Here is a 24646-nt window from a genome sequence, read left to right on the forward strand (position 1 = left end):
TCTGCACTTCATTATGTGTATTCCCCTCCCTAGCAGAGCTAATTTTTTTTTTTTTCTATCAATATGACTTTTTTTTTTCTTCCCTTTTCTTTTAAATTCAAGTGAGCATTTGCCATATCAACATGCGGAAGAGACCCGTTGCCTAACGAATTGGACGTCGCCATTTTATTTATTTGTGTCATTTCTAATCCTGTCGTTCTACTTGGTTTTGTATTTATAGGGGAGTTTTCTCGTTGGACTTTATCCTTTTGATTGTTCACTTTGGACCTTAAGGTGTTTATTCTGCTCGTCATGTTTTGCTCTTGTTCGAAATCGCTGCTTCTAATTGGGTTTCCCTTTGGAGATTTTTTCCCTTTGCTTGCGTTTCGCCCATTAGCACTGTTTCGTGCTTTGCTGGTGGCTCGTCCCTTGCTTGTTGCGCGACCCTTATTTGTGTTTGGTGCCTTCCGTTTGCTCCCTCCCCTACTTTGGCTTCCACCCCTTCTTTTGCTTCCTCCCCGTCTTTTACTTTCACCCCTTCTTGGGCTTCCCCCCTGTTTGCTACTTTCCTCCGCGGGGGGTGCATCCACCTGCTTGTGTGCAGCTCGCGGGGCGGGGTCTCCCCCCCTTTTGATTCGTCTACACTTATTCCTGCATTTTATTAGCAAAAATAATAGAAACACGATGAGGAGGATGTTATATATTACGAGGTAAGAGCGCAATGACTGTCTGGAAGGGAAGATCTTCACTTGGATTAAAAAGTTGTGCAGGCAAGTGGCACTGGTGTTCAAAACGTTATTCATTTTTTTACACGTGAGGGTAAGTAGGTTTGTGAAATAGCTGAGCATTGCATAGTGTGGTGCGTTCCTACGCATGTTCGCGTTTTCCATTTTTAAGAGAGGGACGAGTGCAATTGGGGGGAAAGAGAAGGGGAGGCCGCGCGCACGCATGCGGTGAGTGTGTGTGTATGTATGTACGTATGTATGTGTGCAGTGGCAGGCGTTGCAAGGTGTGAGCCTTCCAGGGGGAAATTTACAAAAATTATGGCCTTTCAAGTGCGACCTTGCAAGCACGAACATGCGCATGTGCGTACATTCAGATTAGGTCTATCCCGTGTAGGCAATACGATGCGATTGTTCAGCTTGCCAAAAGTGTATATTTTTTTTTTTTTTTTTTTTTCCCCTTTCATTTGTGCATGGGTGGAGCTACATTTTGCAATTGCGCGTACATTCGCTGCAATGATATGGGCTGCAGGTCGGCGTGCGGAAAGGACAAAATGGGAGCAGGCGTAAACATAAGCCAGGGGGAAGTTAAGTCAAAGTGCACACCATAAATGGGCCTCTCCTCCCTATAGGCTTTATGCATTAATGTCTTATATTTTCATTTTTGTCCTAAACTGCTCAGATATGTAAAACCTTTTTGTGCCAATCGAAAGGGGAATTTTTTTTTTATAAAAAAGGTGCTCACATTTTTGAAAGTTTTTTTTTTTTTTTTTTTTTTTTGCGAGGGTATGTGCTATAGTAGGGTGCACCTTTTTTCGGGTTAAAAAAAAAAAAAAATTGCCTATTTTGTTAAAGTAAAAGAGGATAAAATTGAAACCTTCTTTGATGAGACATACGCATGCTTGTAAATCGGAGGGAGAACATACTTATGTGTGCTTATTTCTACACAGAAAGGGAAAAGACAAAACAGAATAAAACAGAACAAGAGTGAACAAAGGGGGGAACAAAAAATTGATCAGCGGAATACGCGCATAGGTATTTTTAACGCGAGTAGTAGCCTCCCCTAACCCACTATGGGGGGATAAACTTAAAAGCTTCTTCAAATTAGACACAATACATATGTGGGTAGTACCCCCTGTTTTTCTCGCCTTACTGGGAGAAAAAGTTCCATTCATTTGGTTTGCTGCTTACCCATGTTTGTAAAAATGCGAAAGTGTGTGTATGTGCGTTCGTAAGCACCCCTGCAGGGGCACGCTTGAGGTGATGTGCGGAGATCTCTTTACAGTGTGGAAAAGTAAAAAAAAAAAAAATTGGAGAATTAACATGAAATGGGAAAAAATTGCATATTGGATAAAATTATCCCACTCGTATTTGCGCATGTTTCTCCGAGGATGTTAAGAATATTTGGAGGGGGAAAATCCCTCTATCTTTTCACTATTTCGAAGTTGGAAAAAAAAAAAAAAAAAAAAAAAAAAACATTATTGGATATACATGGGGTCCCCTGTTCGAATGCTGAAGCGGCATAACATCGGTATTTTGGGTGAAGATCATTAGAGAGAAAAAAAAAAATTTAAGATTTGATGAAAGGGGAGAAAATAAGCGCGCGTAGGAAGATGTGGCCGGTTCGTTCCACGCATGGTGAGGGGTACCTTACCCGTGTGCATGTAGAGGGGAGTACTTCAACACCCCCGTGTGCTGTGAAGTAGGCGCTTTTGGGGGTTGGGTCTATACAAAATTGCCGTTCGCGAAAAAGCGGGGCAGGGATTTCTGCGTTTTTCCGCTCTCTCTCTTTTTTTTAACTGCCACGAGATTGCTGCTTTGCAGGGGGGGAAATAAAGTAAAAAAAAATAGAGAGAGAAAATAAAAAAACGAAAAGACAAAAAATAAGAATAAAAATAAAAATAACACAATTTTTGGAAAAAAAGCGGATGGCCTGCGGCAAAACGGAAAAGTGTGTAACTAAAAAAAAGAGGCCACTCTTTTGGGGAAACCTTGAGGGATATTTTCGTTCGTACAATTGTGTTCACTTTTTGGGGGGAAAAAATGAGCAGTGCAGGCAAAGTAGCAAATGCAAATGGCAGACACAATGCGCTCAAAAGTAACAGCAGCAGTAGGGAAGATGTGACCAAGGAGAGTACCAAAGGTGATGAAGAGAGTGGCGAACTTGAGGGGGATACACAAGAGGGTAAAGCAGAGAATGCCACTACGAATGACACACCTGGAGAGGGTAACCCCTCCGTGGAGGACCAATCAACGGAAAGTGCAAAAACGAGCAGGAGTAACGAAGATGCCCTGTTTCATATTAAAGACGGCTTAACGCAGCTAGAAAAAACGCTGAGCGGAGAGGGGTACGCCTTCAGCAACTTGACGTGTAAAAATAAAAATATAAATTGCATCCCAAAGGAAATAGAAAAATATAAACACCTCAAATATATAAATATGTCTCATAACAAAATTGAAGGTATAGACAAGCTGTACAGTCTGAGCAACGTCGTTTTTTTAGACCTTTCTAACAATTCGATTAAGGCTGTAAAGAAGATGGAAAGCAATTGCTTGAAAAATTGCGTCTACATGAATTTATCTCACAATATGATTAAAAAGGTGGAGGATATAAAAATGAAAAATTTAATAGAACTCGATTTGTCCTACAATAGCATGGACAGTATGAACATCAGTCTGCCTAGCTGTCTAAAAAAATTGAACCTCTCAAATAATAACATAAAAAAGTTAGCTCTTAAAAATCAGCTAGCCAATTTGGAGGCCATAGACTTGTCATCCAACCCGATAGAAAATATAGACTTTAGCGAAATCACCCCAAACATAAATTACCTCAAAATGAACAACAACAGTAGCATGCCTATGAGTCAGCTGAGTAACCTGAACAGCTTCAAGGGGCTGCAACGCCTGGACATGGAAAACTATCTGCATTTCAAAGACATATCGTATAAGGAGGTTAAGCAAATTTTGGTCGCAAACACGAAGGATATTGCCCTGCAGAGGTTTAATGGCAACCGCATAGACAGGCAAGGCGCCGCGGGGCCCACCAGAAAGAACCCTTCCCAGTAGCCCACCGAGGGGGAAGATAAACTTTAATACGTAAAAACTGGAGGAAGGTGAACAGAAGTTGGCGCAACGGGAAATGTGATTTTTTTTTTCTTAGCGGTCTTTCCGTTTGCCCCTACTCTGCTGCTATGGTGAAGTAGCCTTGCCGTAAGACACACCGGGTGAGCACATATCTATGTGTTGTGGGTACATCCCTAACAGGGGTCCCGCATCCGTCTCGGATGTAGAAACTTGGCAAACTTTGCAATTCTCCTTTTTGTTTCCCCTTTTGAATATAACTCGTGTACCGTTGGGAGCAAAGCGGAGGAAAAAAGTGCAAAGGAAAGGCGCACCTACGAGTGAGCAGTTTTCCCTTTCTTTTATGGCAGGGGGTTCCCCGTTCGATGATAAAACAGCTGCATGCTGCAAATGTCTACATAAAAATGAGTCGTTCGTCTGTTCCTTTAAACGTGTCCTCCGCGAAAGTGAGGGAGGGGCGATGTTGTTCTTAGCACTCCCCCAAGCGCTTGGACCGCCTGTAGGCGCGTTCCCGAATTGTTCAATTTTGACGCCCACGGTGGCGTTCGTCAAGGGGGGTTCATCACGGCGGGTCTCACATTGGACGCGCGGAACGGGCGAAAACTGACCCAGCTGACCCAAGCGTTTCGCAGTCACTTCGAAACAACTTCGAAATAACTTTGCAGTCACTGCGCTCGTGGCAAGCGAACACGTAGAGGTGCGGACTCCCGTTCGATCCCCTCCTGCGTCGATTTGTGCAGCACACCAGCTCAACAGAGTTGTTGCGTGAAGGGGGGAGAAAAGGAAGCGCGGATGGGAGAAAGGAAAGGCGGGAAGAAGAGAAAAAAGAAACAAAAAAACAAACACACGACGAACGAAACAAACAAACGAACAAAGAATGACTGACTGGTTGGCCGAATCAATCACGTTTGACCCCTTTTGCGACATTGTACAGAACACCCCATGCGTGGAAACATATCTCCATCTTAAGTAACAAAAAAAAAAGTGGAAGGCGAAAAGGCAGGGATGAAAATTGCCTCACGTTTGCCGCAAAAAAAAAAAGTACATGTACGCATTTATACATACATATTTATATATACATATTTATATATACATATTTATACATACATATTTATACATACATATTTATACGTACATATTTATATACACATAATTCTGTACCTCCGTACGCACTTGTGCAAAATTGCGTCCGCACATGTGACACTTTGGCATCCATCCAGGCCACGTACGCACAGGCAGTACACCTCAAATGTAGATATGAAGAAAAAAAGGAAAAGAAAGCGAACATGTGAATAATTTTGAATTTCGCCCATGCGCAGGGGTGTTATATGCATTTGCGTACCCTCACACGTACGTTTGCAATCGCATCGCCGTTCGCTTTTGCGTCCGCCTTTGCATCCGCCTGTGCATCTCCGTTCGCTTATTCGCGTACACATCACTCCCACGCAGTGGCAGCGTATACATATTTGTACTCGAGCGCACGTTTGTAAATATATTTTCTGTGCCCGCGATTAATTTTCATTTTCTGTTGTATTTTGCCTTTGATTGGAAAATAAAAGAAAAAAAAAATGAACATTCATGTGCACAAATATTTGCCATGAAGAAATCATTTGTTTTGTTTTGTCACGCGAAATTTGCATTCGAAGAGGAGTAAGGAAAAAAAAAAAAAAAAAACGCAGGGAGAAAGCGGAAGAAAGGAGGAAGTGGGAAGAGGAAGAAAAGGAAAAGTCAAAGCGGGCCAAGTGAACTTTGGGAGGAAAGTCAGTCGAGGGGGCGCAGGATAAGCGGAAAAGCGGATAAACGAGCTGCAGGTGAGAAAAAAGCTAGGCCAAAAAAACCGGTTGGGAGAGCGGCTAAATAGCAGGAGGATAGCAGCGAAGTAGCGAGGGAGTAGCCAAGGAGGGAGCCACCAACTGGGCCAACCAAGTAGACCAACAAGTAGACCTCCACGTTGGACGCAGAATGTGCCAAAAAATAGGCAAAGGTGTGAGCCTGCAAAATTGCTCAGAAGGAACTGTCGACAGATAGACGCGCTTCCTTTCCTTCCTTCTTTTTGCAGCATGATTTTTATTTTTTCGCATCGCCACGAGTGACTCCCTGAACGAGATATTGTGGCCGTAAGGGATGTGCATTTTCACACCTCTGTCTTTATTAATTTATTCTCACCCCTGTGCGAGCATGTATATGCACACATGTGTACGCACATATGTGTAATGTTGTTCCTTTTCCTCTGTTTATGTTACCCCCCCTCTGTGTGATTCCTCCTCCAAGTTTTTCCTCTTTGCCTGTTTTTACGTGAACGCACAGCGCAGTCAGCATTGTGGGATTTCCCTTTTTTTTTTTTTTTTTTTTTTTTTTTTGCATCCCTGCCGTCTGACCAATCAGCAGCAGCAGAAGAAGAGGCATCACAAGTGGCCCCTCCATCGGTAGCCATTCTTCTCATGCATGATTGCACCCCGTTTTAAAGCAGAAAAAATGAAGAATGAGGAAATTTACGTCAATTCACGAAATGTTCAAAATGCACAAAATGCACAAAATGGAGATCCATCCTTAAAAACGGAGGTGGAAGACGATAAGGATGATACGAACATGAGCGTAGTTCGATACGATTATCTCGGTAAGGCAGACATGAATGGAAGTTACGATGCGGAAGATGTGAAGAGCAAAAACTTCGATGAAGACAGCAGCCTTAACAACAAGCTAATATCCACAATAGAAAGTGAAAATCACCTGAACGAGGAATACAAATATGGATACGATAATGAAGTTTTGGCTAGCCAGGAAATGCAAGCCATTTCAAAAATTATGAAAAGTAAAAATATGACTTGTGTGCAAAATGTTTCCCCTGAGAATAATTGGGAGGATAGCAATATGCTGCCAATGGAGGGAGACGAATCGGTGGGCATTAATCAGAGTGGAAGTTTTCAAAGTGCAAACAATTTAAACACAGAAGATAAGCTAAACAGTAGCGGCATGGAGAAGGCGGGCGATTACATGTATGGCATGAAGAGCGATAGTGATGATAGAAGCGGTAGCAAAAGTTTCGAAGATGATGAAATTCATGGAGAGAAGAGTAAAACGGGTTCTTCCCACCCATTGGAGGAGGTCAATATGGACGGGGAGGGAAGACAGCACACCTACTTCAGTACCCAACGTGGTCATGCTTACGATGAATTAGCTTCAAATGGGGATTATGGAAAGATGCAGTATAAAGAAATGAAGGAGGTTGGGAAGGAGTACCTCCATTTTGATAAACGAGAGAAAGATGATGAGCGGGATGGGAGTGGCTGTAGGGGGGTCGACGCCCATTTTGATGCGGTAGAGTCGGATATAAATTTTTACGACCAGGGGGTGGGCAGAAGTGAGGTTAGAAGTGAGGGCAAATTTGAGCAGGAAATTTCAGACGCAGTGCCCCCTCCCAAAAGTGAACAGGGTGAAAAAAAGAGTCTCCCAAATTTCGAATCGAATGCGGTTAAGACAAACGGTCCAGCAGGAATTATTGCCGAAGAGAATGCAACAGACACGCAGGTGCACAATGAGCGCAGTGATGATAGTCTAAGTGGCGCACCTTGTGAAAACGATCCACATGGTGCAGATAAAAATGGCAATGGGGAGGAAGCTCTAGGTGGTGCTACGTGGGGGGATCGACAAGCGAAAACAAACGTAGACGCTGCTGCTGTGGAGAAAGGAAGTGACCGCATAAAGGGGAATCAGCCGAATGAGGGGGATCCTCCTACGAGTCAGCAAAATGACAACGGGGGAAGCGCAACTAGAAAGGAGGGCACCGTCGAAAGTGATAGCGGTGAGCAGAACGAAGGTGCAGATGACGCAACGGGCGAAGAGTTCCCAAGCAGTGAACAAAAAGTAGGTCACGAGAAGAGCGTGAAAAATTGCGCCAATGAAAAGGGCACACAGGGTGGAGAGAATTACGGAGAGATGACTGGCGAAGATGCGCTGGTGGGGAAAACCATTCGTAGTGCCATTCCGAGCGGAGGAAGTAATACGGAAGAGTTTTACAACGGCGTGAGCGTTGCTGCTCCGGCGAACGTGACGCGGATGAAGGTCTCCAGCGATGATGCAGCGCAGGAGGGGGAGCGCGACTCGAACGTGACGACTGTGAATAGCCCCCCGAAGGAGGGCAGCGCTGTAGGCGGCGGAGTAGGCGATGGCGGAAGCGGTGGTATCGTCCATGGAGATGGTACCACCAAGCAGGAGCAGAACGGAACGAGAGGCCCCAGTGCGGAACCTCTGAAGAGTAAGGACCACCCGAGCGATTTCAAAGTGACCAAGTTGAGCCACACGAACGGGAAGGACAACAAGGATGGTCTTTACTCCTACATGAAGGCAAGCAACGCCATGGATGACACGATCAATAGCACGATAAGTGATAATGCAAATGAATACGAATTGGTGGAGGATGGCAGTGAAGTGAAAAACGAAAAGGAGGACCCCAAAATTGAGTCCGAAAATGTCCAAATGGAAAGCGCCTACCAGATAGTGCCCAATAATAATAAAAGGAGAAGAGACAGTTTCACCAACGAAGAAGTGAACAAGGAAAGAAAATTGAACGACCAGAATGAATCCCCCTATGCATCCCCTGAGGAGAATGTAAATAAGACCTTCACCGAACATGCACATGGCGAATCGTATGGAGAACAGAAGGGGGAGAAGGTAACCTACGAAAGTTGTGGCAAAGGCCAACCATATGTTAACCCCCAACAAGGGAATCAAAACAAACAAGGGGAAATTTTTTTAAGTTATTCAAAGGAGAACCTTGGGGGGGTTATCCCCGTGAACAAGGATAACATGACCACTGATTCTTCATATGATAATGGAAAGTCCTTTACCATGTATAGCTCATTTGATAAGTCAAATGTAGTGGGAAAAGTTGTTCAGGGAAGCGTAGACACGAATGGTGCATATGTGCCAACGCACCCACAACCCAGTGGTGAGGATTCAAACCCGAACTGTAAAGCGAATATAACCCATAATGTTAATGACGCCCAAATTGAGCATAACGCGGATGGCTATTCTCAGCATATTCAGGTGGCAGCCAAAAGTGTGAAGGACAACTGTAATGAATATGCAGATGTGGACAACGAAAATAATAACCTGTCCGATGATGGCAAAAATTCTAGTGATGATAATTTGGAGAAGAAGGACTCAAATCAGTTTGATGTAAATGATAAGAAGAAGACTAAAGCGGACAGTGAGACGTTATTGCCAATAGCCAATATTAGCAGAATTATGAAAAGAATTTTGCCGGCGTCTGCTAAGGTGGCCAAGGAAAGCAAAGACATAATACGCGAGTGCGTCACGGAGTTTATACAGTTCCTGACCAGCGAGGTGAGAGCGGTGGGCAGGCGTGCAGGCGTGCAGGGGCAGTCTGACTTCGCTTCAACAGTGTGAAGATATGTATATTTTTTTCTTTTTTTTGCGCTTCATTTTTTTTTTCTTTTTCTCGGCAGGCCAGCGACAGGTGCCTCAGGGAGAGGAGAAAGACCATCAGCGGCGAGGACATTTTGTTTTCCATGGAGAAATTGGGTAGGCCCCCACAGCGAAGCTGCAGCGAAGTTGCGGCGAAGTTGCGGCGCGGGTTTAGCGCAACTTTGCCGTGGAGGCCTTCCTTTTAGCCGCACACGCATATGCGGTTACTTATTCACCCGAATGGGTAGATCAGTTTGTGTAGAGGCACCGTCCTTCATCGCCGCAACACCCTTCATCACCACACCCCACTTATCGCCGCCCCCCTTAGGATTTAACGACTACGTTGAACCTCTTTATGAGTACCTCACCAAGTGGAAGCAGGTAAGGGAGAAACGCGCCCAAAAGGGAAAAATCGCCAACTGGCCAGAATGAGCGTCGAGTGGGAAATGTGGTAGAGAAGCACATACCTTCTTGGCGCAAAAAGGGGCGAAAGCTACCCTCCTGCCGCAAACGTGGGAGAAAACACCCATTAGACGCGAAATTCTGATAAAAAAAAAAAACTTCCCCCCTGCAGCTCAAAGGGATGAACAACTCCAACTGCCATGAGAAGAAAAGCGAAGGTTCGAAGGCCCCGCTTGAGGAAAACGCCACAATGAAGAAGAGCCTAAGCGACGTTAACATGAACAACAATGCAATTATGGGCAAGGGAGCAGACAATGTCATCTTGACGAAAGACACCTAACATCTGATGAACAACATGTATAGAAACCCGAACGAAATGTTTGAAAACAATATAAACTACATGTATTAAAATTCGAGTGAGAAAAAATTACGCCAACAGGTTTTAATTTTTTATGAATGTATCCGTGCGGATGTGCATATGTGCACCATACTTTTGTTTTTTTTTTTATTTTTTTTTTTTCTCATTTTTTTATTTTATTTTATTTATTTTTTTTTTTTTTCATTTTACTTTATTTTTTTTTTTTAATTTCTGTTTGTTAACGATACTGATGTGCGTATTGATTGATTTAAAAAATGAAAGTGGAGTGAAGCCAATGGGGAAGCTGCGGATGATAGGCGACTCGCAGGGATGAGGTAACTCGCGCGGTGTGTTGCTCCCCCCCTTTGGAGTTTCTCGTTTTGATGCCTGTTTGTTTCGTTTTGTTTTGTTTTATTTTATTTCGTTTCGGCCAGGTGTGGTCCTTTTTGAAGAAGAAAAAGAAGAAGGTTTTTGCGCGTGCATGTGTAGGGGTATATGCGTACCCTTCATGTGCACCTTTTTTCCTCTCATTTTAAGACAACGCAATGTGATCTACTTTTTTGTAAACAATTTTATTAACTCCTCTCACCCCCTCAACGTTTGAACTTGACTACAACTTTTCAAGGGGGCGTAGGCAGGTCGGTCGAACGCGCCAACTGGGGGGATGAAGCGGAGAGGCCGGCAGAGGGAAGCAAAAAAAAGCAAAAAAAAAAAAAATCCCTGTGTGGAATTCCTATTGGCAATCGTGCGCATGGCAAAAATTAGACAAACTGGTGTGCGAATATTTCAAAAAAGAGCAGCAATGTTGATTAAAAATGAAAAGGCAGTTAAAGTTTGATGAGGGAATTGCCCAAATGGGGAGGACACAGGGGGGTAGCCAAATGGGTTGCATCGCGTGGTGAAGAAAGTGCAACGTTGGAAGGGCAACTGGTATGCAATTAAAATGGCTTTTTTTTTTTTTTTTTTTTTTTTTTTCTTTCTCTTTTGGCTAGCTGCCTACCTCCCCGTGTGTCGCTTTTTTTCCGTTTATCCTTCGATACAGGGAAACTATATCCCGATCGAGCCCTTCTAAACGCGCGTCGTCGTCACCCAACTCTGACTGATTTGGGGGAGCAAACTCGCACAATTTTTTAAATTCATCATAATTGTAATTTGTAATGTTGAGCGTTTTTTTCCCATTCCTCAGCACGACGCTGTATTTTTTTTGGTACACATTCTGAAGAATATTAGCTAACGTGTCAATGTTTGTAAATAGGGAGATATTTCGAAAGTTTAATTTGATTAGCATTTTTATTTTTTCATTCAGTTTATTTAGCTCCATTTGGAATAGCTCATCGATGTCTGCGTGGGTTCGTTTGATGTCATTTGTGCCTTTGGTCGGGTCGTCATCGGTGGGGGGAGCAGTGGGAGCAGTGGGAGCGGTGGGAGCGGTGGAAGCGGCAAAGGGTACGGGGCGCGTCTCCATATCGAGTGTAGCCATATCAAGTGTAGTTATGTCATTTGTAACCATATCCTGTGTAGCCACGTCCTTTGTAGCCACGTCTCCATTTTGACTACTCTCGTTTGGACCACTTTGCCGCACGTCGCCCTGCCAGACGGGGGTGCCACTCCCCCCTTGGTTCACAAAATTTTGCTCCTCCTTTTGGACAGCGAGCGAAGTGTGTTCTTCCCCGCCCTGAATGTCCGTGGAATGTAATTCATCGGGAAGATTTAAACTGAGCTGGTCTGCCATATCCGCTGCCGCATGTTTGTGTCCTGGAAGTTCACCCTGAGAATACTCCCTCAGGTTGATCGGTTTAACCCCCTTTGCATGAATAAGACGATTTAAATGTTCCTTGTTTATGAGTAATTCTTTTTTTTTTTTTTTCAAAATTTTTTTGAAATAATTTTTATTTCTGAGCAACTCTTCCTGGTTGTTTTCCTCAAACTTTATCATTTTAATTAAATTGTTTGCTACAGAATTTTTCTGTTTAACTAGGTCGTTGTGTTTCCTCTTAATGATGTGCGTGAATCGGACTAGCAGTTTGTTTATCATTGCGTCAATGCTGTTATTCGTTGCTCTGCATTTGTTCCTTCTTTTGGTGTAAGCAAGTGCGTCCAAATGGGGAAGGTCATTATTTTTATTTTCTTGCGCTAAGAAATGATATTTTTCGCCACTGGAATCGAAACTTTCGTAGGAGTCTTCGTCAGAAGAGGAGTTACTTCTGGCGCTGTCTGACTGGGATGAACATTTGGCTACTTTGTTTTTTTTTATTTTCTGTTTAATCATTTTGCACCTCTTTGCGAATATTAAGCTGTTTATAAAATCTTCAATTTTGTGGCTGTTCAGGTTAAGGCAGATGAGGATGTACGTGAAGGAGTTCCCGTTGAGGCTGTTCTGGGGGAGGGGTAAAGGGGAAGCATCAGTACGCAAAGGTGATGCTACAAATAGGAACTATTCGCTCGTCTTGGCCAGACAGGAAAGGCAACTTCCCCTTCTTTTAAGGAAAAGTTTTTTTATTTTTGAAAACAGTACTTTCAGCAGCCTCGTCAACTTGGAGTCCCTATACGGAATGTGCACATTAGCCACACAGCAGGCTTCACCTTTTAATTCGTCCGTTGCTTTTGCCTTGTCCAGATTTTTCCCAATTTTGTTCTGAGTGCTTAGCGCAATTATCACTCGGTTGAGGACAGACAAGGTGTTGTTGATGTTTATGAGTTCCTTCTTGTTGACCATCCTTTGGGGGGGAAAACAAAAAGAAAGGGATGTTCATTTATCATTGGGTTAGTAGCATGTGTGTAGCTGCTACATATTCGAGTGAAACTTTCTTTAGGAGGGCACCCCTTTTCTGCTTTTTCAGTAAGCCTAACTCTATGTCGTTAAATTTTTCTGATCCAGCCAAATCGATGTAGTTTATCTGCGAAATGAGTTCCTTTTCCCTGCAAGTTGGGGAGGCAGGGGAGGTGTGCACATCAAATGTTGAGTTACCCTTGGGGTGTGAAAATGTGCACGAAGTTGAGCAGACTTGGGTAGGGTGGCGAAAAAAAGAGCAGCTCGGAGATGCCATTAGGGGGGTCCTACTTGGCTAGTCGGTGCTGGTAAACTGTCAGCAGACAGTGAGATCTGGAGGACACCAAATTTTTTTTGGTGCCGTGCGTTTTCCTGTACTTAAAGCATAGGTTTATGATGTTCTTGACCTGAGGGGGGGGGGGGTGCGTTGAAGAGGAGATGCCACATGCATGTGGGAATACATACGCATATGTGTGCACATGAGCGAGATAGTAAAATTATGCAGGACTCATTTTAAGGAGGACCCTCCCCTTACATCGTCAATGTTCTTTATGGGCAGCAGGGTGATGTTTTCCACGTACGTCTGGAAGTGTAGCGGGGGTGTGGGGGTGTGCAGGGAAAGGCTTTTATTTTATTTTATTATATTATTTTTTTTTCAATTTGTTTTGCCTCTCAATCTTTCTCTCCTTTTTTTTTTTCCTTTCATCTCTTTCCTTTTAACATTCCCCTTTTCGTCTTCTCTAATTATGTTATCGCGAAACTGTGAGTAATACTTGATGGTGTCATCGGTGGTCGTGGCCATCTGCGACAGTTGGAATATCTTTCCTGAAGGAGGAAGGGGAGGGCAGCAAAGGAATCGGCCGGGATGACGAGTGTGCATTTTTTTTTGGTATACTCTTCATGTCTGTTTTTTCTGTGCATGCGTTTTTATTCGTTTATGTGGGGAGATGTGATGATAAAGAATGGGCCTTACCCAAGTCCCTGATTTTTTCGAGGTAGATCTCCACTATGGACACGGAGATTTCAGTGCTCTGAGGGGGGGCGGAGGAAGGAGTGGCGAGGCGGAGGAGGAGTGGCATCAGCTCTTGCATGAACAATCATACACATGAGCTTATGCATATGCTCATTCGCTTTGACAAGGCGGTTCTTTTTTTCTACGTGCCTTGTTCACTTTCTTCAACTGGAAAAAGTAGCTGAGCGATAGGTAAATCATCCCGTGGTGCTGCCTGTTCTCCGAGTCGGTCCTGTCCCCATAGAGGGTGTACGTCTTCCCGCTGTTGGTGTTTCCATATGCCAAGATGGAGCTGTTGTACCCGTCTTGTGCAGGGGGGGAAGGGAGCGGTGAGAATGGAGTGGTAAAAGTGGAGCGGTGATAATGGAGTGATGACAATGGAGTGGTGAAAATGGAGTGGTGAGAAGCGGCGTGATGAATAGATTCACCCGCATATGCCCAATTAACACAAAAGCAGAGCAGCGCACTGGCGAAGGCGCCCTTACTGACGAAGTTGTTGATGAGATTCTTCCCGATCAACTCAAATACATCACTCTGCTTAACGTCTGCGTCGAAAATGTAATTGAAATTGAACGTCCTGGTCTTCAGCTCGCTGGTATCATTGTAACTTTTTTTTTTTTCAAACAGGTGCAACTGGTTATTGTTAACTTTGTACAAGGCGCAGTCTTCGCTTTTTAACTTGGACAGATTTTCCACGTTAGGTTTAATTCGCAGGAACACCTTGATGTGCTCGTTCATGTTTAGGTGTGCATTTGTCTGTGGGATATTTTGGGGCGGCTCCGTGGGGGTGACGCCATTGAGGGAAGGCCGTTAATCAGCACGCAGCAGGCGCTAAGTGGCGAGCACGCATTAGACGAACTTGTGCATTTACTTAAAAACGGAGATGTACTTATGTGTGGACAAATGAGTACCCCCCGAGAGCGCGTCATCCGTGCGGATGCCCCTAACGTGAGAGTTCATCAAAAATGCCTCATAAGATTTTTCCAGACAATGAAGAGTAAGATGTACACGGATTTTTTGGAAAGTCCAATTGATATGCCAAGAGGGTGCTTCCCCCGGGTGTAATATTACCAATGAGGTTATTTTCTCTTTCTCTTCATCTTTTTTTTTTTTTTTTTTTCCCACTTTGTCTTGCGATCGTTTATTAGGCACTGCACCAGAGGGAGCGATGAGCAGGGAAAGTAATCGCATGAGAAAAACGCAACGGAATGAAACGGCACGCATTAGAGACCATTGCAGATGCGTTCGAAAAGCATTCCCCATGGTGACACTCTCGCAGGAGAGCTTCTGCACTTTATATACAAAGGTGAACATTTCCCCCAATAGACGTTTTTTTTTTCCCCTCCAAATTGGAAATACATTTTGGGGACGAATCTCATCATGCGCACGTGCGGATCAGTGTATGATGCGTAGGGAAATCTAAACAGCTGAATTTCCCCCCAAGTGGGGGTTCCTTCGAGGAGAAACTTCTCCCTATCGCAGTTTCATTTTGGAAGTTGAGCTACACATATTACGTAAAAAAATGGAGCGATTGGACTAAAAAAAAAAGAGAAAGAAAGAGAGAGGGAAACTCCCTGTGATGCGTTTTCGCGCAGTCTAAATGGACCTGTACGTATGTCTGTAGGTATGTATAGACAAACGCGGTGAGCAAACTGGAGTTAAAATCCAACCGGGGGATGGTTGAACATATCGTTTTTGCTTAGACGGGTGTGTGCATTGGGGGGGGTCGGCAAGGAAAGTCCTATTCCAGAGGAACTCCCTTCTCGTGCAAACTTCTAGGTGCTTTCAACCCGTTGAGCTATGCGGTGTGAAGGAGTGCGACGTAAAGGAATTCGACGCTGTTTCGTTCACTCGTTATTTACCTGCATACCACCACACACACTATGATGTGCACTATGAAGTGCCCTATGAGGTACCCTATGAGGCGCCCTATGAGGCGCACCCTACGGCGTGAACTGGTTCGCATTTAACCCGCCAGACATGACGTTCAAATCGAAGTTATTCTGGTTGACCAGCAGGTCGTTCGTCTGGTGAAGCTCTTTGGCAAATTTTGTATTAATAAACGTGTTGGAAATGTTAATAAAATTATTATTCCCTTCAAGTATCTGAGATAAGTTCAGTGCCGTTTTCGTGTCTGCGTTGTTTCCGTTGAAGGAGCTCATTTGAGATTTGGGCTGATTTTTTCCTTTTCGTTTATTGGCAGTATTTGCAAAGTTTGCTTTAAAGGCGTTTGGATTGCTGTTAAAGAAGTATGGAGTAGTCGGCTGGTGGTAGTACCCGGTTGGGGGAAGGTTGCCGAGGGTGCCGCCGTTGGGGGGGCCTTCCTCTCGCAGGTCTGGGTAGCTCCCCCCCTCATGGTGGTGGTGATGTTGAAGCTGATTATGCTGATGTTGAAGCTGAAGCTGATTGTGGTGAGGCTGATTATGCTGGTGGTGAGCCGAGGGAACATCGTTGTGCTCGCTAAAATGGGGATACATCACATTTGGGAAGAAATTATTTCTACTTAGGTTTCTCGTTGACATATCGCCCAACATGTTATTAACAAAAGGGTCGTTAAAGGGTTGCTCGTTTGGGAGCAGCTCATTCTGCATTGCCATTTTGTTGGCGTTTCTGTTTACACGTTCGTTAAAGAGGTAGTTGTGTTCGCCTGCATTTGCGGCATGCATTTGGTTCACGCCGAGTTCGTTTGGTGTGTGGCAGTGGTAGTAGTCTCTGTTGTCATCCCTTGGGGGGTGATAGTAGGTCGGGTGCGCCTGGTCGTCGGCGTAGTTTGGGGCGTAACTTTGCGCATAGGCGTCTGCCTCATTGGGGGGGCCATTTAAGTGGGAATGGTCTACCTCATTGGGGGCGTCATTTAGGCTGGCACACATTGCGTCGTCTTCCTCGCTGCGCTCCGCACCATTTTCACCGTCCACGCTGGGATCCACCCCGGCGTCCTCGCCGAGGGAAGCCTGGCGGCTTAGCTTCTTTTTCCCCTTATATTTGGTTTTACTGGCCGTTTTGGTGCTCACACATTTGCGCGTTTCGTAGGGGTGGGCGTTGATATCCTCATCACCCTTTCCGGAGCTCTTCAACGTACCCTTCGACGCACCTTTCGACGCACCTTTCGATGCACCTTTGGAGGCGCCCTTGGAGGGGCCCTTCCCGGCACCCTTCCCATTATCGCTGCTGTTATATTTCCGTTTTTTTTTATACTTGCACAGCTTTTTGGTCAGTCTAATGATTTTATTTTTATTATTGAAGAACTCGCTGATGTGTTCTTTGTAAAAGTGGAGCACCGTTTTATCAATGTCAATCATCCTTTTCCTTTTGGTGGTTCTTGAGCTAGCCACGTTTTTGCTGAACCTGGTTTCCATGAGCTTGAGGTTTATGCAGTCGATATCGATGTGCTCTTCCGGCACGTGCTTGTCTATTTCGCTGGCGTTTAAGTAGTTATTTTTTAGGAACGTCCCGTAGCTTCCATTGCAGCACCTGGGGACCCACAGGAGGTCATGCGAGTTGGTTTTGTTGTGTATAATGTCGATGATGCTTATGTTGAATTTTACTTTTCCAAAGAGGTACAGCATGGAGAAGCTCGATTTGTTTTCCTCGAAGGTTCTTTCGCTTTGTTCGCTTCCCCCTTCGCTTTGCTCGCTGCTTCTTTGGCTGCCCTTTTGGCTGCCCTTTTCGCTGCCCTTTTCGCTGCCTTTTTCGCTGCCTTTTGCGCTGCCCATTTCGCTACCCCGTTCCTTTTGCTCGGCTCCCACTTCGTTTCCCCCTTTCGCGTGGGCAGAATTTAGGCAGTCGCCTAAGGTGACCTGATCGTCTCGCAGGTCCCTCAAGTTGATGCCCTCCTCATGGGGTATGCTTTGGACGCAGTTATTAGAAGCCATCTCATTCGTCGTGGCGCAACCCCTTTGGCTCATCTCATCCATATGCGTGAAGGTGCCAACCGCTGCGTTGTGCATCCCTGCCTCGTTAATGTTCAGGTACCCCCCCTGGCTCACACTACCGTAGTAGCTGTCCTCCCTTAAGACATTATTGTCTGCATTTCTGAGGCTACCCACGCTGAACGTACTGGAATAGTCATTCGCGTTGCTATTCATCATGTAGGTAGACGCATCACAGGGGTAGTCATTGTAACTGTTTATGGGGTTATCACTTTGAGAGTAGGGGGGGTGGTAACTCTGTTTGTGTGTGCCGCACAGGTTGTGGTGATCGTACTGGAGGTTCCTTTGCACGCTAAACTCGTATTCACAGTTAGTGTAGTTAGTGGGGGAAGTATGCATGGCAGGGGGAGCTGAACAATTTATACCTTCACCGATGATAGAGGCAGGGGGAGATGGCATGTCAGATGCAGGGTTGGGGAAGACACGTTGGTCGTTGTGCCTTATTTCGCCATCACCACCGATGATGTATTGCTGGTTGGGGGCCACTCTGCTATTCTGCCTCTGTCTACTTTTGGCAGCCTCGAAATTGCTCTTTTGTAGAATTTTTTCCTTCTGACCTTCGCACAGGGAGGGAGTGAAGTTTGTTTGATCGGTTTCTTCATTGTGCATGGTGTTTGAGCCAGCGTAGAATGGAGGCTGCTCGGGTAGCTCCTTTTCACTTGGCGCAATGTGATAGTAACTGTGCTGGTAGTTTTGGTTGACCCGTTCGGGGGTGTTAAAGTGGGGGAAGTAGGTGGCGTTTTCTGCTGCGCTTGGGCTGTTAGGGGGGTTGCCCTGTTGGATGCCCCGCTGGCCGGCCCGTTGCTCGCCGTGCGGACTGCCCTGCATACAGTCGGTCGTGTCCACCGCCGTGTCCACGGTCATAAGCGTGTTCGAAGTGGTGTGCAGGCTGCCACTCTTCGCGTAGTGCTTGCCCGGGCTGAAGAAGTCCACCCCATTTTGGTTACTCATCGGAAGCATGCTCATGTAATAGGGGTTGTGGTCACTGTTCCCATGGTCGTTTTCCCCATTAGCCACTTGCATACACGTCGTGTTTGAAAGGTCCTTTTTAAAATGAAGTGACGTCTTAAGATAGGCACCGCTCTTATTTTCTACGTTGAGTGAGCATTGATTTTTGTTAACCATTTCGTTGGTGCATTTGCTGTACGAGTTGTAGTCTGCCAAGAGGTTAGTCTGGTGAATATTATTGGTGAGCTCATTTGGGATGGCATTACCTGCATCCCTTGGAGGGTTGCTACAACACGGGGTGGTGTTTCCTTCTAGATAATTCATTTTTCCATTCGTGTAAAAGTGCTCCTTATATAACCTTTGTTCCCACTGTTTGCAATCCCCTTTTGCATTTTGGTGGAGGAACAAATTGGACTGGTTTTCTCTTTCGAATTGGCTAAAATGACTTGTGTGCATGGGTCCACCGGACATGTTGGTGGTAACACGATCGCTGCTTTCGTGTGGACTAATTAGAACCATCTTCTGTATATGCTGCAAGTAGGTACTCTGCTCGTTCAGGGGAGGGGAATCTTCTTCACTATTGAGTTCTTCATTTAGGTGGGGATGATACTCTAGAATGAGCTGCTCCGTTTCGGTGAGGCCGTTTGGGGGAATGCCTTCCCTTTGCTCAAGTGTAAAAAAATGGCTACCTTCATCGTCTTCGTGAAAATGGTCGTTTCTGGGAATTATCTGAATGCCTTGTTTTATGTCTCTTTCGTAATTCTCCTTTTTGTTAACTGTCGAATGTTTGTGTTGCTCCTTTGATTCGATTTTTTCGCGGCTTAAAATGGGTTCCTCTGTGGTTCTTCTTCGGCTTGGTGCGTCTCCACAGGGAAGGGTATCTCCAAACGTTGGTGCGTCTCCACACGGTGGGGCGTTCTCCCCATTTATCTTGCCAAAACGGTGTAGTTCCCTGTTGGTTGGATTTGCAGTGGGTGTTTGAAGCACTTCCGCATTCCCTTGCATGTCTGTTTCCCCCTCATGAGTGTGTTCATATGTGGAGCCTTTTTTTATTTTTTCACTTTGAACTGATCCGGTGGGGGGGAAATCGCTTCCATTTTGTTCACACAAAAGGTGGGTACCAGGTGAAGTGTACTCTCCATTTTGTAAATATGCATAAGCCTGTTCGTTTCTCTCTTTTTTCTGGGGGTGAGCTGTTCCTGTATGGCTGCACCCAACCTGTTGAAGTGATTTGTGTCCATTCTTTCCCCGTTCAGCATCGTTAAAAGTGTTGTAAAAATTGGAACCTCCGTTTTGTTCTGTTCTAACGAGGGTGCCATTCGTAGCATCATCGTGTGCGTTTGAAATGTTGCAGATGTGTGCATTTTCCATTTGGAGAAGATTCCCCTTCGTGTTGATCTCCTGGTGGATCACTTGGGTGTGTGCAGCATCTCCCAATTTTCTTTCACATATTTTGTTGCAATTTACAGGGTTGGGTTTTACGCCCCCCTTGGCATTTTCGTCATCCATGCTGTGAGTATTGAGGGTGCCGCTTGGTTTTTCCCCCCCCGCGTAGTCGCTGTTGCTAAAATCGCTTGCTTCTCCTTCGCGATCGCTGTGGATAATTTCTTCGGAGGGTTCACTCCCCTTTTGCGTATCTCCGTTTTTTGTTCCTTCGACGAGGTGGCTATTTTTCATTTTCTGGGTCTGCTCCTTTGGTTGGCCTTTTTTACATTCCTCTGCGTCGTTGTGGTGTGTTGCGCGGTTCGTTCCGACGTTTTCCCTAAGAGTCACTTGGTCTTCACTCCGTTGTGTATCATTCTCATTTTTGCTACATTTGGGGGTGATTCCACATTGTACGCCTTTGTAGCTTTTGCCCTCTTCCAAAGGTTGTTTTTCGTTATGTGCGTCTTTCCCGCTTATGCACTCTTTAGCGGCACTTTCGTTTGTTCCATTCGGTTCTTCCTCATCGGTTCTCCCACTTGGGTGACGTTTCACTGTGCTCTTTTCAAGACAATTTTGTAGTGGTTCTTTCCCCAAGTTTTCATTTGTTCCTTTTGGGAGCTCAGGATGATTCTCTTGATTCTCCATTTTTCTGTTCAAATGGGTTCTTAGATGCGTCACAGATGTGGAATTGCTATTTCCCCAGGGGGGATAATTTTCAGTTACGCCTCTACCGCTATTTGGTGGTGTGTTTCTCATGGCGTTACCCCCTGCGTGTGTGGCAGCACAACAGTCAGCAACGTCGTTATGTTGTTTTTGTTCCAATATTTCTAAGTGGTCTTTATTTTTGCTGCTCTCAGATGAATTAACCGCTTCGTATTTCGAATCCCCCCAGTAGCTGCTCTCCTGCTGGGGATTGAAAGTGCTATCAAGTGGAGCAGCTGCAAATGAGTTGTCCATGTAGGAGCTCGCCATGGATCCATTCGCATAAGCGGTATTATTTGAGGGGGGGAAATGATCAGATGGGATGCACCAATTGGGGCTGCTAACATGGGGGAAGTCTCTCTCAAGAAAAGTATTGCTCATCAAATTTTGATACTCTATGTGGTTCTCTTGATTGTGCATGGGGGCATTGTAGCTGCAGGTGGTGGGCGAATTCTTACCATGCACAGTGAGTTCATTTCCGTGCTTGTAAAAGAAATAATTTGGCGTATTTAGCCCGTTTAGGCTGTAGGGAAGGTCCGGGAGGGCACTCGTGGGAAAGAAAAAGGGGCTCGAAGGGCCATCACCTCGGCAGTTGCTTCCAATTGGTGGGTAGTCTGCATCGTCCATGATGTGTTCACTGTGTGTAGCATTTTTTGCCCCATTTTGTTCTCCACTTTGAGGCCCATTTTTTTGATCCACACTGCGCATGCCACGTGCAGGGTTGAACTTCACATGGGCGCTAATCTGGGGGGACAAATCTACAGAATAGGGACAATTTGACTGCAGGTCCTCATTTGCAAATTCATGTTGTTCAGCTGTTTTCATTCCATTAGGATGGTAGCTGTGGGTATCATTCTGCTGTGCGCTGAATGTGTAATTATTGCCGGCGTGGAAAGGGTGATCACTTTTTGCAGGTGGGATGGCAGACATGGCGTGCTTGTAGGGGCTGCCATCACTCGAAATGGTGTTAAACAAGCGGCTCGGATTTTCTTCCTGACTATTCATGTAAAGGTGACAGGTGTCTCTACCAGTGTTTGGAGATAACACTTTGTGAGCTTCTCCGCTTGGCTTGTTCAGGGGGTGCTCATCAGCATGGGTAGCGTCACGAGGAGTCGCGTCACCATGGGTGGATTCGTTACTTCGGAAAGGGCCATCATTTTTGCAGTGGACATGGCTTCCATTTTGGTCGTGCCAATTTTTGCGAAGTTGTCCCTTTTCGCACGTTACCCTTTTGTAGTCATCTTCAGCAGCGGCGTCCTCCATTTCGTGGGCATCCTCTCCTGCGTCGTTCTCACTCGAGGGTGGACCCTTCACACCGCGGTCGTCATTGCCGCTTATTTTTTGGCCATCTTTTTGTAGTTCCAAGTCGGAGTGGAATTCGTTCAAGTGGGGGCAGTTTGAAGGTCCGCCCAAGTGGAAGCTATTTGAAGATTCGCTCATTTTGATATTTTCACCCTGAATGGGGAAGCTCCTTAAGTTGACGTTGTTTTCGCTTGGGTCGTAGGGGCAGCTGCGATTTGTGCTGCCTCCATTGGCGCCTCCGTTTTTACGCAGATATTCCCCCACAGCTGTTGCACTTAGTTGGCCATCGTGGTTAAAGCGAATGGTCCTGTTGCACACCGCCCTGTTCAGACCCTCACCGCAGTTACCCCTTCCGTTATTGCTAACATTATCGCTAAGGTTGTAAGATGTGTTGCTACCCAAGTGAGTGTAGAAGCTGCTGGAGGGGGTGGTTAAATTGGCAAACTTATTTACCTTACTAGTGGTGCCTAATGGGGGTACACTAACATTGCAATGGTTCATCTGTGGGACCCTGTCCGCGCTGCTCAGCATATCATAGTTAGGCAGTTCATTTGATTCTACAAACGTTTGGCCGTTGCTGGACTTCCCAAAGTTTGAAATGGCTATTAAATTGGCGTCACCTACGCGTTGGTCACTGCTGTTTGGGCTGCTCTCATTCGGGCCACCCCCATTCTGACTGCTCTCATTCGGGCCACCCCCATTCTGGCTGCTCTCATTTTCGCTGTGCATCACCTCGTTCGGGTTGCTCTCCCCGCCGTACTGACTTTCCCCATTCGCGCATGCCTTCTCATCGAACGTGTTTGCGCAGTTGACGGGAAAATCGTTGCAAAAGTGGTTTTTACTTGCGTCCTTTGCCTTGTAGAGATACAGCGGGGTCTTGACGATATGCTTGAAGGTGATGTGTCGATCGGTGTTTATTTGAATTTTCCTGATGATGCTAACGCTGCATTTTTTGCCGCTCCCGTAAATGTTACCATTGTTTAGTATGAAAACGTGAAGGTAGTTGTCCGTGTCTTCCTTTTTGACTCCCAGGCATATGCAGATGCATCTGTGTATGTTGTATAGCGTCATTCCGCTGTGGATGCCTGAGGGGGGGGAAAAGGAAAAAAAATTAGCACAACATGGGGGGAGAAGCCACCGTGGTGGAGTTCAAAAGAGAAGAAAAAAAAATGATGCACAAATAGCCTGCTTCTATCTAGCGAAGTGTTACCTATATAGCGGCAGATATATTTGTTGTTGAAAGAAGCGCTTATTTTGAGCTCGATTATGTCATATTCATTTATGTTTTTAAAAACACGAACATTTTTGTCCGCTGATGGGATGGACACGCTAGGGTTGTCTCTACTTATGGCATTATTTGCATCACTCCGATCGTACTCGCAGTTGGCATTTTTCCTTTGGCTATTATGAATAGCATAGGGGGTTTTCACGCTCACTTTAGAGTTGTGGGGAACATTTTTTACCTCTACATTTTTAGGGGCATAATTGGGTGGTCCCTCATATGGAAAAAAGTCTGTGTTTTTCTTCTGCCCTATTACTTCTCCGTTGTAATTACAATTGGGGAACGTTTTATCTGCATCGTCAATTTCGGAGGACCCATTGTTTATTTTATCCCTGTTTGTGTTGCCCGCGAGGGTAGGTTCCCCTTTGTGGTTATTCCTTGTTCGATACGGGTGGCTTCCCCCTGCGTTCGCGTCTTTCCCGCTGTCGTTTTCTTCAGCAGGTATGAAGCTGCTCCTTGACTTGGCGTCCAGAAGGAGGGCTTTCTTGTGCGCGGTTTGTGCGGCATGTTGCAAAGCAGTTTTTTCCCCATTTTGTGCAGCATGTTTCCCCCCATTTCTTTCACCCTTAACTGGGCCACTGGCAAAGGCGGCACTATGAATGGAGCTGCTCGCGCCAATCCGACGACCCCCGCTTGGGGTTGAGTCGAGGGGAGGAAAGACAAAATGGTCATCCTGCACCCCTGGAAAGGTGGGTTCGTTTTTTATTTTTTTCACTTTCTCAATAATGCCTTCAAAGTGAGGAATCAGAGAAGGGTACAAAATTAATGACTTGGTTAAAAAATTTGAGTAGACAAATATTTTGTACAAATCGCGGATGCTTAATTTTTTAAAATAAAAATGCTTGTCGATGTAGTTGTGGTTTATAATTTGAATCAACTTTTTCAAATCGTCTTTGCTCTCATCCGAGCTGCGGTCATCCCAACTGCGATCATCCCCATCGTTTGGCGGATTTTTTATCGCACCACAAGAGGGCTTTTTTTTTCTATAGAAGGAATAGTCAATTTTGAAGTCATCAAATCCGTTGAAAAAGGGCAGCTTTTTTTCGCTCCTCTTTTCGCCCGTGTAAGCCGTCACAGAGTTGTTAATTTTTTCCTTTTCGTCTTCACAGTTCATTTTGAGGAGAGAGCGGTAAAAGGAAAACGCAGCAGGTGGGGGGGGAAAAAAAAAAAAGAAAAAAAAAAGAGGTGCAGAAGAGCGAGCAGCAGTTGCCGTCAAGCAGGACGCTGCAGCTTCGTTACACATGAACCGTGAGAAATACCCCTTAACGGAGATCGAAGAATGAAAAGCGGAAAATATACGTTGCACG

At 45.3% G+C, this 24646-nt stretch overlaps 5 protein-coding genes across 5 annotated transcripts; 2 read left to right on the forward strand and 3 right to left on the reverse strand.

Moving 5' to 3' along the window:
• Nucleotides 1-38: 38 nt before the first annotated feature.
• PVX_092915 (hypothetical protein) lies at nt 39-782 on the reverse strand (the record flags this gene model as incomplete). Its single annotated transcript, XM_001615525.1, has 1 exon — nt 39-782. The coding sequence occupies one exon, from the start codon at nt 780-782 to the stop codon at nt 39-41; it is 744 nt and encodes a 247-aa protein (XP_001615575.1).
• Nucleotides 783-2527: 1745 nt separating this feature from the next.
• PVX_092920 (hypothetical protein, conserved) lies at nt 2528-3767 on the forward strand (the record flags this gene model as incomplete). Its single annotated transcript, XM_001615526.1, has 1 exon — nt 2528-3767. The coding sequence occupies exon 1, from the start codon at nt 2745-2747 to the stop codon at nt 3765-3767; it is 1023 nt and encodes a 340-aa protein (XP_001615576.1). The 5' UTR covers nt 2528-2744.
• A 2490-nt stretch (nt 3768-6257) lies between these two features.
• Nucleotides 6258-9951, forward strand: PVX_092925 (CCAAT-box DNA binding protein subunit B, putative; the record flags this gene model as incomplete). Its single annotated transcript, XM_001615527.1, has 4 exons — nt 6258-9137; nt 9251-9326; nt 9538-9590; nt 9784-9951. The coding sequence occupies 4 exons, from the start codon at nt 6258-6260 to the stop codon at nt 9949-9951; spliced, it is 3177 nt and encodes a 1058-aa protein (XP_001615577.1).
• A 1006-nt stretch (nt 9952-10957) lies between these two features.
• PVX_092930 (kinesin motor domain containing protein) lies at nt 10958-14489 on the reverse strand (the record flags this gene model as incomplete). Its single annotated transcript, XM_001615528.1, has 9 exons — nt 10958-12346; nt 12485-12686; nt 12820-12888; nt 13031-13146; nt 13275-13322; nt 13461-13564; nt 13713-13770; nt 13911-14056; nt 14237-14489. 9 exons carry the CDS (start codon nt 14487-14489, stop codon nt 10958-10960), a joined length of 2385 nt encoding a protein of 794 aa, XP_001615578.1.
• A 400-nt stretch (nt 14490-14889) lies between these two features.
• PVX_092935 (hypothetical protein, conserved) lies at nt 14890-24453 on the reverse strand (the record flags this gene model as incomplete). The annotated part of the gene is made up of 2 exons (XM_001615529.1): nt 14890-23142; nt 23268-24453. 2 exons carry the CDS (start codon nt 24451-24453, stop codon nt 15695-15697), a joined length of 8634 nt encoding a protein of 2877 aa, XP_001615579.1. The 3' UTR covers nt 14890-15694.
• Nucleotides 24454-24646: the final 193 nt, after the last annotated feature.

Source organism: Plasmodium vivax, chromosome 9 (assembly GCF_000002415.2).
Source record: "Plasmodium vivax chromosome 9, whole genome shotgun sequence".
Lineage (NCBI taxonomy): Eukaryota > Apicomplexa > Aconoidasida > Haemosporida > Plasmodiidae > Plasmodium > Plasmodium vivax.